Source organism: Corvus hawaiiensis, chromosome 13 (genome assembly GCF_020740725.1).
Source record: "Corvus hawaiiensis isolate bCorHaw1 chromosome 13, bCorHaw1.pri.cur, whole genome shotgun sequence".
Classification (NCBI taxonomy): domain Eukaryota; kingdom Metazoa; phylum Chordata; class Aves; order Passeriformes; family Corvidae; genus Corvus; species Corvus hawaiiensis.
The window spans coordinates 9,802,711-9,817,748 of record NC_063225.1 but is presented as its reverse complement, the minus strand read 5'-3'; the positions used below and the strand labels follow the sequence as shown (position 1 = coordinate 9,817,748).

Sequence of the window (15,038 nt, the reverse complement as noted above, 5' to 3'; positions counted from 1 at the left end):
TAGCATAAACCGATAGCTCGTCATGTTCTGGGTTGTATTTGAAGTAGAAAGTGTGCAGAGCATTTAGTTTGTTTCACCTCCTCCCTTCCTCCTCCCACCTCCATCTCACCAAAACCTCAAATCCCTAGAAACTTAAAAGTGGACTTGCTGCAATCCCTCAGACATCCTTTAAATTCCACCTGTGCAAGGTCAGGGCTTCTTCCCAGGCTGTGCTAACCTGGTTGCCTTGCAGTGGTGTCGAGCTGGGGAGTGTGTCAGTAAAACCCCCATCCCTGAGCACGTGGATGGGGACTGGAGCGCGTGGAGCCAGTGGAGCATGTGCAGCCGGACCTGCGGCACCGGGGTGCGCTTCAGGCAGCGGAAATGTGACAACCCGCCGTAAGTCCTCACACCTCCTTTTCCCACACAGGCAGCCTTTTCTCACTTGGGCAACCCTTGCTGTAAGAGTACAGGGGAGAAATGGGCAGCAGAGCTGTGCAGAAGCCCTGAGGAATTTCTCATTCACAAGCAGTGATGACCAGGTCAGAATCCTGGAGTGACTTGAATAGGTTCTGTGGAGGTGTCTTGAAGAGTTACCTTTGGAAGTTTCCCATTGTAGTGATTCTAAGGTAGATATAGTTGAATTAGAAACATGTAGTATGGCAGAAAAGCTGATGCTGTGTTTCTCCTCTAGCACTGCAGTGAATGAGGAGGGGCTGATCTGGATCTATAGACCAGATTGAGCCAATGTGCCTTAGAGATCAGTTTGCAGGGAGTGCTGGCTTTGGGCTTGGGGAGCAGTGCAGTGGCTGACATTGGTCAGAGTGCCCCAGAGCTGTGTTGGCAAAGCCCCTTGAGATGTTCTGTCAGTCAGGATGTGCTGCCTAAGAACAGGAAAGGTTTCATACACACAGAGAGCACTGGGTGCTGTTTAGCTCCTGCACAGTGACTACAAACAAGCCAATGTTCTCTGCTTGGGCTTGGATGTTTTTCTGATTCTGGATGAAATGTACGTGTTGTCCTTCATCTCTCAGGTCAATTTAGGCCCATCTAGAAGTCTCTTCATTGTCTTGGAGTCCTGAACAGGTTACAATGGTGCCATTTAACTGACCATCCCAACTGTGTTTTTTATAACTTCACAGCCTTGGGAGCAGCCCTCCAAGTGGGGTATCTCTGACTTTATTCAGATTTTATGTTTTCTTCTACACACAAAGTACCCAAAACTTTCCTTTTTAAATTGGGGTTGAAATTCTGGATAACAACACAGTCACTTTGAAGACATGCCTAGATGATGGATAGGCTCACAATTGCTGCTGCTGACCTGTAATCATGTGAAAAGGATATTTTTGTTCATTTCTCTCCTTATCTGAGCTGCAGTTACATGTCTATAATATCCAGCTCATTTTCCTGAAAGGGGGACTGAGCTGGTTTCTTTACTGTCAGCTCCAGTGCTGACCAAACCTAAATCCATTCATCATCGTTCCTTAAATTACAGGAAATGCTCCTTCCAACACTGCACACTGATTTTAAAATTCTCTTGCTCATATACATTCTTGGCTGGGGATACACACGTGATCTTCTTTTGCTTCAAATTCTTGGCCTCAGCCCACTTCTGCAGCTGGTTTATTCACTGTCCAAAAATATTGGCTAAGGGATTTATCTTTTATTTTATATATATTTGGTCTTGGGATTTTTTTTTTACAGGAACCTCTGCTCCTGCCAACTGACTTCTGAGCCTGTGGGACTATCAGTATTTTTAAATCAATTGCTTCACTGTTTGATTTGGTTTTTCCTCTCTGTAATTTCTTTGAGCATTTACATCCATTGCCTCCACATGGTTGTAAGGAGTGTGTCCTGAGCCAGTTTGCACGTGCAGACTTCTGAGTTGTACTGCCTTGTGTTCTTGCTTAGGCTTTGGGCTGTTGTTGTACAGTTGAACGGAGGAGAAAACCACTGGCTTAAACAGAGCATCCCTTCTCCAGTCCCTTCTTGTCATGTAAAAGGGTCACAGCAGCATAAATGGGCTTTGATTTCCTCAGTTCCGTTATTGGGTGGATTCTCTTGGCATAAATACAGTGAAAGGGGGCTGTGGAGTTGCCTACCAGGAGATCTCATGCAGTCGCTGTTTAAGGCATGGGCCAGGGTGGGCTTGGATTGTACTGTTTATTGGAAATCCCAGGCAGTGCTTGAGCTCATAGTGTACAAGGCTTGAGACCTGGGATTCCAGATTCCAGCTTACTTGTGGTTTTTTGTTTGTATTTTGTTTTATTTTGCAAAGAAAATATAGGCTGTTGCTGAGAATTTGCGTTTTCCTTCTTCTCTGGGGATTCATCAATAAAAACAGATAGGGTTTGCAGGTGCTTAATCCTGATGTTGCATTAGCAGCCTTTCCTGCATGTTTAAAAAACAAGTATGTGAAATGGCATGGATTTCATGGATGGAGGTTATCTGCAGTAGAGGTTTGTTTCTGGATACCCTGCCCATAGTGCAGGTTATAGCTGCTTCTATGGTATTTTAATTGCAAGGAGGACATGTGCTGAAGAGATGTTTGCTGTGTCTCCATCCTCAGGAGCGCTTGAGGCAGGGGGCAAAGCAAGTGTGGGAGGGGAAGGTGGAACATTCCGGGTGTTCGGTGCTGACCCTGGTTTTGTTTCCCACTTCAGCCCGGGGCCGGGTGGGAAGAATTGCCGGGGGGCCAGCGTGGAGCACACGGTGTGTGAGAACCTGCCCTGCCCCAAAGGGGTGCCCAGCTTCAGGGACCAGCAGTGCCAGGCCCACGACAGGTACACCAACAAGAAGAAAAGCCTCCTGACAGCTGTCATCATGGATGGTGAGTTTTTTTCATCTCGCTCTGTAATTCCTTGCTGTTCTTTCACTGCAGTTTCTTATCTGCAGGGTTCCCATTGTTGGTGAGAAGGCTGCAATAGGTCCCCTTAGCTACAGGTGAAAGACTAATTGCAGTTAATTGTTCTTGGTGCTGCCCTGCTGTTCCTTTAGCCTTCTTAATAGAACATACAGAGCTGTCAATGCTTTACTCATCTTTTTGAAATACTGGGAGAGAAGTGCCTTAACTTGATTCCCAGTCTGAAACTGGGATTTTCAGACTGGGAATCAGAGAGTTGGGAATTTAAACATTAAGAAGTTCCAGTTAGTTTGGAACTGAAAAAACAAGGTGGCTTGCCTGTGACATTTTTTAATTTATGTCACTTTGGGGCACCTCAGCATGATTGCCTATCTCACCTACATTCCTTTAATACTCCTTTGCTGGATCTTGCTGTTTATCTGCTATTCAACCAGATATTGGTGGGATATGAAATGGTCTGGAGAACTTGTTCTTCTAAAATTAGTGGCTGTAGCCTGAATTTTGTGAGACACAATGACTTGATCATTCCTACCAGACTGATGGATGTTCCCTGTAACAGACATCTTCTCTTTACAAACAGATACACATAAATGTATTGACTGATTGGTTTTCTGTGCTGTCAAAACCCAATCTCATCAATATAACCCTTTAAATATTGATATTTTAAAGTGGGACAATGACGGGCCTAAACTGAAAGCCTCATGCTCCTTCAAAGATGAGATATCCAAATCCATTCATGTATAGAATGCATCACCACTGCCTCAAACACTTGTTTGTGCTGTTTCCAAGGGCAGTTGTCGTATTTCTTTTTCCAGATAAGCCATGTGAGCTCTTCTGCTCTCCACTGGGCAAGGATTCTCCCGTGCTGGTGACAGACAGAGTCCTGGATGGAACTCCCTGTGGGCCTTATGAGACAGACCTCTGTGTACATGGCAAGTGCCAGGTGGAGTAACTTTCTCTTGTTCTATTTCTAATGTAAGGTTCAGTCAGGAGCAGCACCGTGTGGGTGGCTGGGAGGCTGTCCCTGAGGGGAGGGGACAGCCCTGTTTTATAAGGCCCACTACAAGCGCTCCATGGCGCTGTGCCTTGATCTGAGAACTGTGCTGAATGCCTGAGGTATGATATTATTCCTGAGCAGCTGAGAATGCTCAATAATCACATTTGCTTGTGTGCATGGCTTGGGTGGGAAGGGACTTCTGTGAGGGGAGCAGATTGGAGGGGAAGTCTGGCCTGCTTAACTGCAACTTTTTGGCTGTTAGAGGAATCACTGATAAAAGCACTGAAGCTGCAAACCATTGTCACTAGCCTGTTACAAGCATTATCTTGCCAGAATCATGATGCTTTTCAGATCCACCTGGTTCCTTCCTAGGAACATGGAAGAAACTTTTCCGTACCAGTTTCTCCTTGGCTCCTGCAGCTGCATGAGCCAGAGTCCTCAGATTTGATTCCCTTTTCCTTAGAGTGATGGCCTATATCCATTGCAATGATTATTTCTCTCTATCCAAATTACACAGAGACCCAAAATGAGGTGTGAGAGATCTTTGTGATAAAACCCTTCCTGGTTTTCTGGACAGTGAGACAGTTTGTAACACACTGAATGCTTGGGGAGGGCAGCTCTTAGAGCTGGTGCTTCAGGTTCCTTGAAAATTTAATGGAGTTGTATAGACCCATATGAACTGGAGATTTAAGGTTTGGACAAGGGAAGGGAGATGAGAAAATGTGTGTTTAAAGATCATAAAAGACAGGAAGTTGCTTGGAGTGGGTGCTCCTGGTGATGGATTTAGGTCATTTGTCACAGACACTTTGACAGGGCGGACCCTTCATGGGTTTCCTCTCTCCTGATCATGTAGCGTGTGTTCAGAGTGTGCTGTGCACACCAGAGTTATGGGAAAGGCACTTCACTTGGCTACAGCAGCCTTGCCAGTGTTGAATTCTTCCCGGCAGTTCTTCCCCTAAGCTTCTCTTCATCTAGATTTGTATCCTGGGGTAGGAGTTGCCCTTCCTGGTGTTAACCAGCCTGTTGTATCCACCAGAACAGCTTTTTAGCATCACCCTTTATTTCCACTAACTTCACTGGTTTGCCCTGGGGGCACAGGGCACACCAAATTTGGCCTTATTTCTGATTTCTGTGAGTGGTTAAGAACTGCAAATTTTTATTTCTTTGAGCCTTCCAAGGCAGGGAGATAAATGAACACAATACTCACCTGGCTGTGAGAGAGGCTTTGGGGGCATAAAGCAGCTTTACTAATAACAATGCAAAGAGAAGAGCAAAAAAAATCTTTGGGCTGAATTTTGCACTGCTGCAGGAGACACTTCTCATGGTTTCTTGATAGATGATGCTGAAGAGGCATTTTTAATTCAGGCTTTCTAATTTATTCCAATGAAGAATACGAATAGCAAGAATCTGGGGAGCCAGTACAAGTTTGATTCTTTATAATATAAAGTCCTTTGCATAGAGCCACGTTCATGGTGCATCCCAAGTTACTGAATTTTTCCCTGTTTTTGGCTGTATCTAAAAAAAGCTAAAAAAAACCCATTAATAACCTTTTATAGACAGGCCAGCTGTGTACCTCCAGCTGTGTGCCATTGACCATTACTCTGGGCTGGCCAGTTTTACTGCCCCAAACCTTCAGATCAGCCACAAATGGTAAATCAGACATCATGGCAATGCACATTTTTTTCATCCAGGGAGGATCAGTAGCCAGCTCCCTCCAAATGAGTTCCTTTATGAGCACAGAGCACTGGAGGTACATCATGAAAAGCAAATTGCACTCTGAGTCAGGGGCAACTGCCTTTAACTGTGCAGAGAGGTGATGACAGCTGCAGAACATTCAGTCCATTTGCATCTGGCTGAGAAAAAATGCAAAATGATCCGTTCAAGCTGAGCAGATTTGAAAGCCCTGTGAACTCATTTATAATACTCCTCTGCCTTATATGCAGTGCAGTGCTGAGAATTGCCATATGTGCCTGTGTACCCCATTTGCCACAGATACTTGTCTAACTAGCTGCCTATTAAACCAATTTAATTGCCATATTCATTTAATTACTCCTCTCCTTGTTTCTTTACCCAGTGTAGACAAAGCTTGGCAATAAGCATTGCAGGAGGCCTGGAGCAGAGAATAAGTGCTGAAATCAGAGGGTGGTATTACTGTTATTTATTTTCTTATGTAATCCTTCTAGTTAGAGGCTCTCAAAGGCAGTAATGACACATTGTCAGTGCAGCAGACAAATTAGCAGTAACCATTGCCTGTGAGCATCTAGCCCAGGAAACGTAATAGATCTTTTCCCTTCATTAGAGGCTCCTAAATGCAGCTCATGAATCATTCTTGGATGATGAATGAATGTAGATGAACAACAAAACTGTTGCAAGGGTTTTGAGAAGGAAAGCAGGAACAGTTCTTTGAAGCCTCAAAATGCCCCAGCTACATTTGGGCACTAAGGGAGGAGAGTTTTCCTTCAGCTGTATTTTGTGAAGTTAGTACAGTTTCACTTAAAAGCTGACCTCCAATCTAAAAGGTGTCAATGAAGCCTTTGGTGTCAGCATTGCTATCCCTGAAACAAAATCATCAAAAGCAGCAGCACCCCTGTATTTATCCCTTACACCTGAAGGCAGCTGGAGTGAGTAAACTTGGTTATTACTTTGATCATGCATAGAAGCACCAGAGAGCAAAGTCAGCCCTAAATTTAGCATAGGGGTTCCTGAACCCCCTAGACTTTTTCTAGCCTTTCTCCTTGTTTTTGTGATGAATCATAAGGTCTTAATTCAATTTTATCCTTGTTTATTGGAGTTGTTTTTGAGGCTGAACATTTCAAATGCACCATTTCTTACCATCCTCTGAGCAAACTGGATCCCCTGTTCAAAGTGTGTGTGTGTCTATGATCTTTTCTTCTCAAAATGTTCTTGATTTTCCAGCAAGGAGAATTTATTTTCTCCAGAGATTTTTCAGAGACAGAAAATCTGTAGCAGGCTGGAGAACAAGAGCAGCCTGATGTGTTTGAGGAGGAGGAGGGTGAGTGCTCGTTTAGGCTTTGCAGCAGTTTGCTTTCCCTGTCATGGACACTGCAGCCATGGGGGAGATGGGGTGGGGCACTGCAACCTGCACCTCAGTTGGATTCATCTTCTCCTATTTATCTTCAAGTGACAAATGGCTTTCAGGGAGAGGATTCCCTGAGGGTTTTGTTCTTCCATGAGCCTGGGGGGTGTGTGTTTGATGAGAGAACATTCGTGAGAGCAGGGCACTTTCTAACCCATTACAGTGCTTTGCTCTGTGCTGCTGAGGTTAATTCAAAACTGCTGGCAGAAGTGGAGCTAAAAAAAGTGTCAGATGTCACAGAGCAGAGGGGTGAGGAGAAGACAAGCTGCTCAGCTGACTGTTACTGATGCACATGACCTTGTGCTGGCTTTTCTCAAAGGAGGATTAGTCTGAGACTCATGACAGCATGAGAACTTTCCAGTGGGGACTACAGATTGTGCTTCAGGATGTAATTTAAGGTCTCTGTGAAAAGAGAGACCTCCTGTATAGCAGAACTGGGCTAGAGATCAAGGGCAGCCTTTGCTGTGATTTAACAATTTAAGAGGTGAAGATGTTTTGGCTCTGTCTGCAGTTTTCTCATGAATGTTTTGTCATATCGCACCTACTTTCAGCTGGCTGGTGAATCCACAGTATGTTTAATGATAATAAGCCGCATATCAGGCTGTCCTACCACAACAAAAATGTTACAGAACTACTTTCTTCTGAAAGGGATTGCCACACTCTGTGAAAGGGGAGCACAAATTGGAAAATGGACAGATTTTCAAAAAAAGCTTCTGCAAACTGGGCAGGCAGAGTGTCAGGAGAGTGCCACAGGTGGCAGAGGAGAAATTGAAGTTGTTTACTGGATCTGCTGCTGGCAAACAGCTTTTTACATACTTAGTACCCACTTTCTGCATTTGATTGATGCCTGCAGTTCTGGCTTTGTCTCCTCACTTGAGTATTTTCCATGTATTATTCATATTCCTGCATTACAAACTGTGGTACAAGATGTTCCAGACTGGGTAGCTTGTCTCCATACAACAACTTGGCTTAGCACTGTACTTCGATAAATTATTTAGTGCATGTGCACAAAATCCAGAAGGATTGTCTGAACTACAGAAACCTGTTTTATGATTGCCTTTTTTTTTCCGTGTCTGGATCTGTAGAAATGTCATCTGAGGCTAAAAAGAGTATCAGAGATTTTGGTGAGTAAGGCATAGTGACAAAAACCAACTCTTTGTTGATATTCTACGGGTTTTTGGTGTACTTTGCAGAGGGGTATGAAAAAAAAAACCCATGCTGTTTCCCCAATTTTTCTTCCATTTTATTCCATGGAAAGCATATAATAGAACAGAAGTAAAGGAGTTCCTAGGATGAGAAAGAGCTTTGTATTATTTGTATGTTCTCTCATGAACACAGAGGTTTGACACATAACCTTCAATCTGTGTATGTGAAAAGACAAGAATTATTGTGTGTAACACCCCCATGAGCTGCCGAGGAATCTAAGCACGAAGTCAGTGGGCAGGTGACGTTGCAGATCTAATGCAGATGAGATAATGCTAAGTTACAATAGGAGGTGTCTAACTCCTGATGCAGCAGAGCTGCTCTGGTTCAGACCAAATCGTAAGGCTTGGGAAATGATGGGAGGATATTTGCTGAACTAACTCCTACATGGACTCCAATCCATCACACAAAATCTGTTCTGGAACAGAAATAGGAGTAACTCAGAGATGAACTGCTTGATTAGGGACCCAGACTCACCTCACCCAGCCCTGACAACCACCCACAATCCTCCACAGGGGCAGCCGTGTTTAAAACAAAGAAATAAGAATTCTCTTCCCCTCAGATCTGAATGTCACTTGCTCACATCTGTACATTCCTGTTTCATGTGGTCCATCCCTGGAGATATCAATGGACATTGGATATTATGGACAAAAGGAATTGGCAGTGTAGATGAATCTGTCATAACCAGCCTGCTCTGTACATGATTAATTTGTAAAATGGCACATGTTGCATCAATATTTATGTTTGATCCATTGAGACAGCCAGTTAGTTCAGCATATGGTAAGCATTACAGTTTTGTGAGCCTACAATGTCATTTCTTGCACAGGGTGGGTGTATATAACAAAAATAATTGTGTTTATGTAGCAAAACATACTCTCACAAGTTGTATCAATTGAGCTCTTTCACAGCCATTGAAATACAAATAAAAATATCATTAAAAAATATCCAAGCAATACAGAGAATAGTTCACACAGAAGAATCCAAGTGATATGTATTCAAAAGAGAAGGACTTTTCCTATGCTGGAGCCAGCAATGACTGAAGCTGGAAATACCAATCAACAAGCAGTACTTTCAGATGTTTAATTATAAAAATGAGAAGAAGGGGGAGGGCGGGAAGGAAGGGTGGATGGAGATACCGGCTTAAAGAGAATTCATTTCAGGCCTTTGGCTCAGCAAATGTGCAGTTACCTGCCAATTTAAAGGTCAGTGGCTAGTTCCAAAATGCAGTGTCAGAGTAGGAGACTGCCTGGGTGGAAGAGCATTAAGAAACCTCTGGACACATTTCTGACTGTCTATGCTGAGGACTTGAAGCCCTAAAAGACTTATTTTCATGTTTCTTGCCAGCATTCCCATGTTTTAAAGGTGCTTCCCTTCTCACCAGTCCATTCAAGACTGATGGAACTGAAAGTATCCAGCAATTGCTGGATGGGCTGGTCCATGGACTCAGTCTGCTCATCTGCAGGATAACTCTTGGGTCGGAAAACACACGGGATGTTATTGTTATTCACATGGTCTTTCTTTCTTCAAAATGCAAAGCTTCCCCTTTCTGCTTCTCAATTAAAGAAATCCCCTTGCCTTGACCAGTACATTGCAGTGGACAGAAGGCAACAGAAAGCAAGTGAGAGATGGCAAAGATCAAACAACTCCCTTGAACTATTTAGGTTTTAAGAGATTCTTTCTGCACTGTGAAAACTTGACTTTTGAGCGGTGAAACTTGGGATTTTCCCCTTGCATATTATTAATTAGGCCCTCACTTTTTGGAAAGCTTTCTGCAGGCTGAGGACAGCTCTGTAGTTAAAAGATGGACACAGTATAATACACAGAGCATATTGTCAGTGGGAAGCTGCTGATGTACAGACTCAACAGTTTTTCCACCCAGTGCTGGAATCTCAGGGGCTCTCACACCTTGGAGAAACCTGGATGTATCTCTCAATTAACAGTCCAAGGACTGCTGGCAGGTACTTTGCTCCCAGAAGGGTGATGCCCACTGTGTTCTGCCCTTCCAGCCCTGTCTCTCCCCCTTTGATCCACTGATCCGCTTTAAGAGTGGCCACGGTAGTGGTTTTAAGAGTATTTTCCAAATTGGGAGTTCTCAAAGGATCAGTGACCAAGGCGGTCACTGCAATGTGTTTCTAAATGACTTTGCAGCTTTTGGGATACACTTATCTTACAAAATACACTTATCTTACAAAATCTTACCCAAAGCTGTTTCATAATGTACTGTTATTAAATGTACTATTATTAAATGTACTTTCAGTTTGGAAATGATTGGAAGGCTTGGGGAGAGGGAAATGGACTCTTAATGTTTATGTAGACAACACTAAAGCACTTCCAAGGTATTTTTCCCCCATAAAGTGCAAGAATGCACCAATTTTCATCATGAAGCCAAGAAAAAAAAAAGTGGTTTATTCTCTTTTTATTCTCTTAGAGATAGTCCTTTGTAAGAAGCCATTTCCTGGCCTAAATGTGATGAGGGCTTTAAGTCTCAAGGCCTGAATTGAGAGGAAAGTCGGTGGGAGCAATGGTGCCTTTGAAGAGGAGGGTGCAAGGGCCATTCCCAGTTCCTTCACTCACAGGGAATTAGGGTGAAGATGAAAGGTAAAAAACAGTGAAGATTTTGGGAGTTACATTTGTGAATTCAGTGGGTTCTTTCCATGCTTTCAGAGAGGGTCTCTCAAGTCAAAGGGTGTCAGTGACCAAGTAAACGTGTGAGGAAATGGCTTGTCTTGAGCCCCAGTCTCAGCTGATAGGGGACTCAGTCTTCCCAAGCTTTGCTGGCTTGCGCTGGTTTCCATTATCTGGGAAACTCCAGCGTAAATACAGAGCATGTGATTGTCAACTCCCCATTCTTTCCCTGCCTCTCTTAGAGTCCTACAGACTCCTCATGTAGCTCTGGGAATAAGTGTGGTTCAACACTCATTACGTTCCCTTTATTCATCTGTGTGCTCACATAGTGCTAATAACAATGCAGCACAATAAAAGATAGCACCAGAGCCTTAAATTAAACACAGCCTTTCCAGTATCTCAGCAGGGTGGCAGGCAGGCATTTATTTCCAGCTGCCTTTCAGCAACCCCATTAATAAATCATCCTGATTTTCCTGGAAGGAGAACTGCTGGGACATCCTTCTGTTCTGGGGGCAGAATCACACTCAATATCCCAAAATTATTTGTTGGACATGGGCGTGAAGTTTAGGCTTGAGAATTGCAGCTGCCAGAAACTACATGATCTTCTTCCTCTTTTAACTCACATTAACTCTCTTTTAACTCCCATTTATACATTTATACAGGTTTTTTCCTGCTGTTCCTGTGCACCAGTGTAGGTGCTGTGCCAGTTAATGAGCAGCATTTCCCTGGTATGTGTTTAGGATGATCATCCTCTCTCAGCATGTCTGTCCCTAATGATCTACCCAGACAAGCTCTGCATCAGCCGATGGCTGGAACGCTGGTAATCTTTGATCCCTGAAATACATCTGGACTCACGCAGTGGCCAGGGTCTTCTGAAATAAGGGGAATGTTGGAGTTCTGATCCAAACTGCATTGCTTACATGCAGACAGGCTCAGATAAACAGCGCAAGTTCTCTTAATATTTCCCTGCTTACCCTATTTTTCAAAATGTTTGTTGTTTTGATTGTTCCCTAAGATATCTCTCCAACTTTCCTCTGGCTTCATTATAGGAAGGCAAAGAAGGGAGAGACCCAATAGCCTCATTCAAATAAGTCTTATTAGTGACAGTCCTGCTACACATTTGCCAAGAAACTGTTTATCTATGCAGAAGAAATCTTAAACTCATTTTTAGCAGTGCAATCGCTGCTAATAACTTGCTTAACAACAATGCTTATTTCAGTAGAAATTTATGCTTTAAGAGTGAATTGCTGATTATTTTGAGGACAGAATACAATTCTTATCAATTAATGACAGTCTTGTCAGCCTCAAGATCTACAAATGTGGACTGTTCACCATCATAACCTGTAAATGCTTTGGGAATAAGGAAGAATGTGGTGATAATCCCGATAGCCACAGGGACAATATTGTGACTCTTCCCATCTGTGGAAGCAGAACTGCAGGGTTTTATTGGAAAAAAATTAGGTATGTATAGAAAATGATGAAAACACCATTTATAACAAAGATTTAGGTGAAACTGTTAGATTTTATAATTTTTTTCAATTGAATGTTGATTCTTAATACAGTGCAACCATGTGGAAAATTTCATAATTGCATAGGCAATCTTGTGGTAGAAATTGGCTAGATATGAACCTGACCTGCTTCCATTGAACTATTCTTGCATTTCAGGTATCTTGACCCATCTGCTTAATGAGGCCTTTTTTCAGGTATTTCAAAAGTGTAATTAAGAATTCAGTGTTTTTTCCCCATTCAGGTTTTCAGTCAGATGTCAATCTTAGTCTTGACCTCACTGTTTAGAGATGCTCTAACCTTGCAAACAAAGTAATGGGGGCTTCTGGTTGTTGTCATTAGAAAATCGGCTGTGATGGGATCATTGGCTCAGCTGCCAAAGAGGATCGCTGTGGGATCTGCAGTGGCGATGGGAAAACCTGCAAAGTGGTGAAAGGAGACTTCAACCACACCAAGGGCATGGGTGAGTAACACTCAGTAGGTTCTCCTACCTTCTGGAGGAGAGTTAGGGTGGCAGTAACAGCTCTTTTTCTTGGATAGGATTAGAGTCACCTAGCAAAAACAGCTCTAGGAAGCACCTAAGAAACACAAAACAAACCCTGATTCACTTCAAATGTGATATCCCATCTGCTTCTTACTCAGTTGCCCAGATATCAGCTACTGCCTCTGCCTGAAATTCAGAGTGAAGTTGTGTTTCTCATTTTGAGGGCTACTGGTGCGGATGATTTTAAGTAGGAGATAAAATCACAGAATCTTTCCCAGTGGGAGGGAAGTTGGATTTCAGCACCATCTTTGAGGTGTCAGAATGATGCATGTTGCATGTTGTAGATGATTCATGTTATAATCAGAATATCTCAGCTAAAGGAAAGAACACTCCCCTCTGAATATTTTTACTGGTTCCGTGCCAGTAAAGTATCCAGTATAGGATATAGGAGCTTGGAATTAAGACATACATTAATGTTGTTAAACATTAATGTATGTACAGCTTGGTGTTTGAATTAGTCTTTGTTCCACGGTTTCCATACTATACTTCTGAGAAACCTGTTATCACGCATCCTTAATCAGCCAAAGGGAGGGAAAGCCATGTCCAGAACTTGGAAGCAGCTCCAGGAGGAAACAGTGGTCCAGAAAACAAATTATTTCCCATTCAGTGAATACAGAATTGCCATTTCTGTATGGAGAAATACATTCAGCATGTGCTGCTCCAGGACTGAGTTCCACAAAGCCCATGAAAATCCCCTTTAAGCACACACTTCAGTTCAGTTCAGGCTAAAGCAGTGCCAGTGCTTAGCTGCTCCCTTTAGTCAACGTCTCAGCTCTGAAGTCTGAAGCTCTGATTTTGTTCACTGACCTCTTTCTCTGCACCCTCCTCCACCTCGCCCGTGGAGCCAGCTGGGGTCTGTCACTTCCTGTGAGATGCAGGTGGGATTTCCCACCTGGACCACATCTCTGGAGCACATTTGTGTGCTTGGCCAACCTGTTGAATGGTTTTCCTGCATTAGTGCCTTTGACTCTTTTGTCCCAATTATTTTCCACCCACTTACATCAAGTCTTTTGCATTTGATGCAAGTGGTGGGAAAAGCTCCTCATTTCCATTGAAAAAACCCCAGCTAGTCTCCATTTTTGTAGCAGATTATACAGCTTTCGTTGACTTCTTACGTACTTCTGAAGGGCAGCTATCTTTTGTCTTTTCCAATGAGTCTACAAAACCTCTTGCGCAGATAAATAAGAAATTTCTGGGTCACTGCCAGGAGGTTGCACCCGTTTCGAGCAACACAGACTGCTTGAGGTGGTGACTTTATAAGGCTGTAGGAACAGAACAGTTTCAGCCTTAACTGGCTGCCAGGACACTGCAGGAGGTTTTCACCCCCAGTGCCCTGGAACCTAATCAGAAAGAATTCCTGATGACTCGCGGACAGTGTTCAAGCATTCGGATTCTTTGCTGATCATCTCAGAAGCACAAACCTGTCAAAGTGTTGCTTTGTCGATGCAATGTTTCCACCTTTAACCATCTCACATAATCTAGAAGATAATTGTTTTTACTAGTGTAACCTCATAACCATTTATTAGATGTTTTAATTTGGAAAGTAATTAAATTTTATGTTTGCTCCCACCCATTTCTGCTCACACACTGCTGTTTTGAAGAATCAGGTCCTCAGGTGAACCCACTGAATCTCATGCAGTAGGCAAAGCTCCAGGTTTGGGGTATCACAGGTGAATGTGAGGTTACTCAAGGAAAAAAATGGGTTTTTTTTAAATTGACAGTTAAGCAAAAATGTGCAAAAATTGATGGAAGCTGGGGCAAAGAAAAATCCACAGTATGCTGGTGATAACAAGTTCAAGGTTTGGGTAAATGATTGCACAGTTCAGTGGCAAATCCCCACAACCTGGCTGTGATCCAAGTCAAGGCCAAGATCCTGAGTCCAGTGTGCTGATTTATTATTTCAAGAGAGAATAGACTTCAAACATCAAGACATTGATTGTTTTGGAGTGGGATCTGTTTGGGGAATTGCAGCTGCAGCCTTGGGACTTGGCTGTGCCCATGGGACTCCTCTGGTTGCAGGATTGGTCCCTTCTATGTCCTATGATTGCAAATGATGATGTGGAGCCCTGTGAACTGAACTAAACCCCTGCCAACTCCTTTCTGTTTCTTAGTAACCAATAGTCATTGTAAGAAGGTTTCCACATGTGTGATGGCAAAGGCAAAGGCTGTTCCCAAGTGTTTCTCGTGTAAGATACTTGAATGCTGTTTGCAGTGTCAGTGGGTG

General features: G+C 43.2%; 1 protein-coding gene across 2 annotated transcripts in view; it reads left to right on the top strand.

Annotated features, from left to right (window-relative positions):
* The window catches only part of ADAMTS17 (ADAM metallopeptidase with thrombospondin type 1 motif 17), a 158,170-nt gene that overhangs the window by 91,785 nt on the left and 51,347 nt on the right, over positions 1 to 15,038 (top strand). The window contains exons 12-16 of one of the 2 annotated variants that reach the window (XM_048317948.1): positions 233 to 378; positions 2,643 to 2,809; positions 3,658 to 3,785; positions 12,613 to 12,733; positions 14,926 to 15,000. In XM_048317948.1, the coding sequence (XP_048173905.1) occupies positions 233 to 378; positions 2,643 to 2,809; positions 3,658 to 3,785; positions 12,613 to 12,733; positions 14,926 to 15,000 (637 nt within the window). The remainder of the gene's footprint in view (positions 1 to 232; positions 379 to 2,642; positions 2,810 to 3,657; positions 3,786 to 12,612; positions 12,734 to 14,925; positions 15,001 to 15,038) is intronic. The other variant, XM_048317949.1, reaches the window with a different exon arrangement.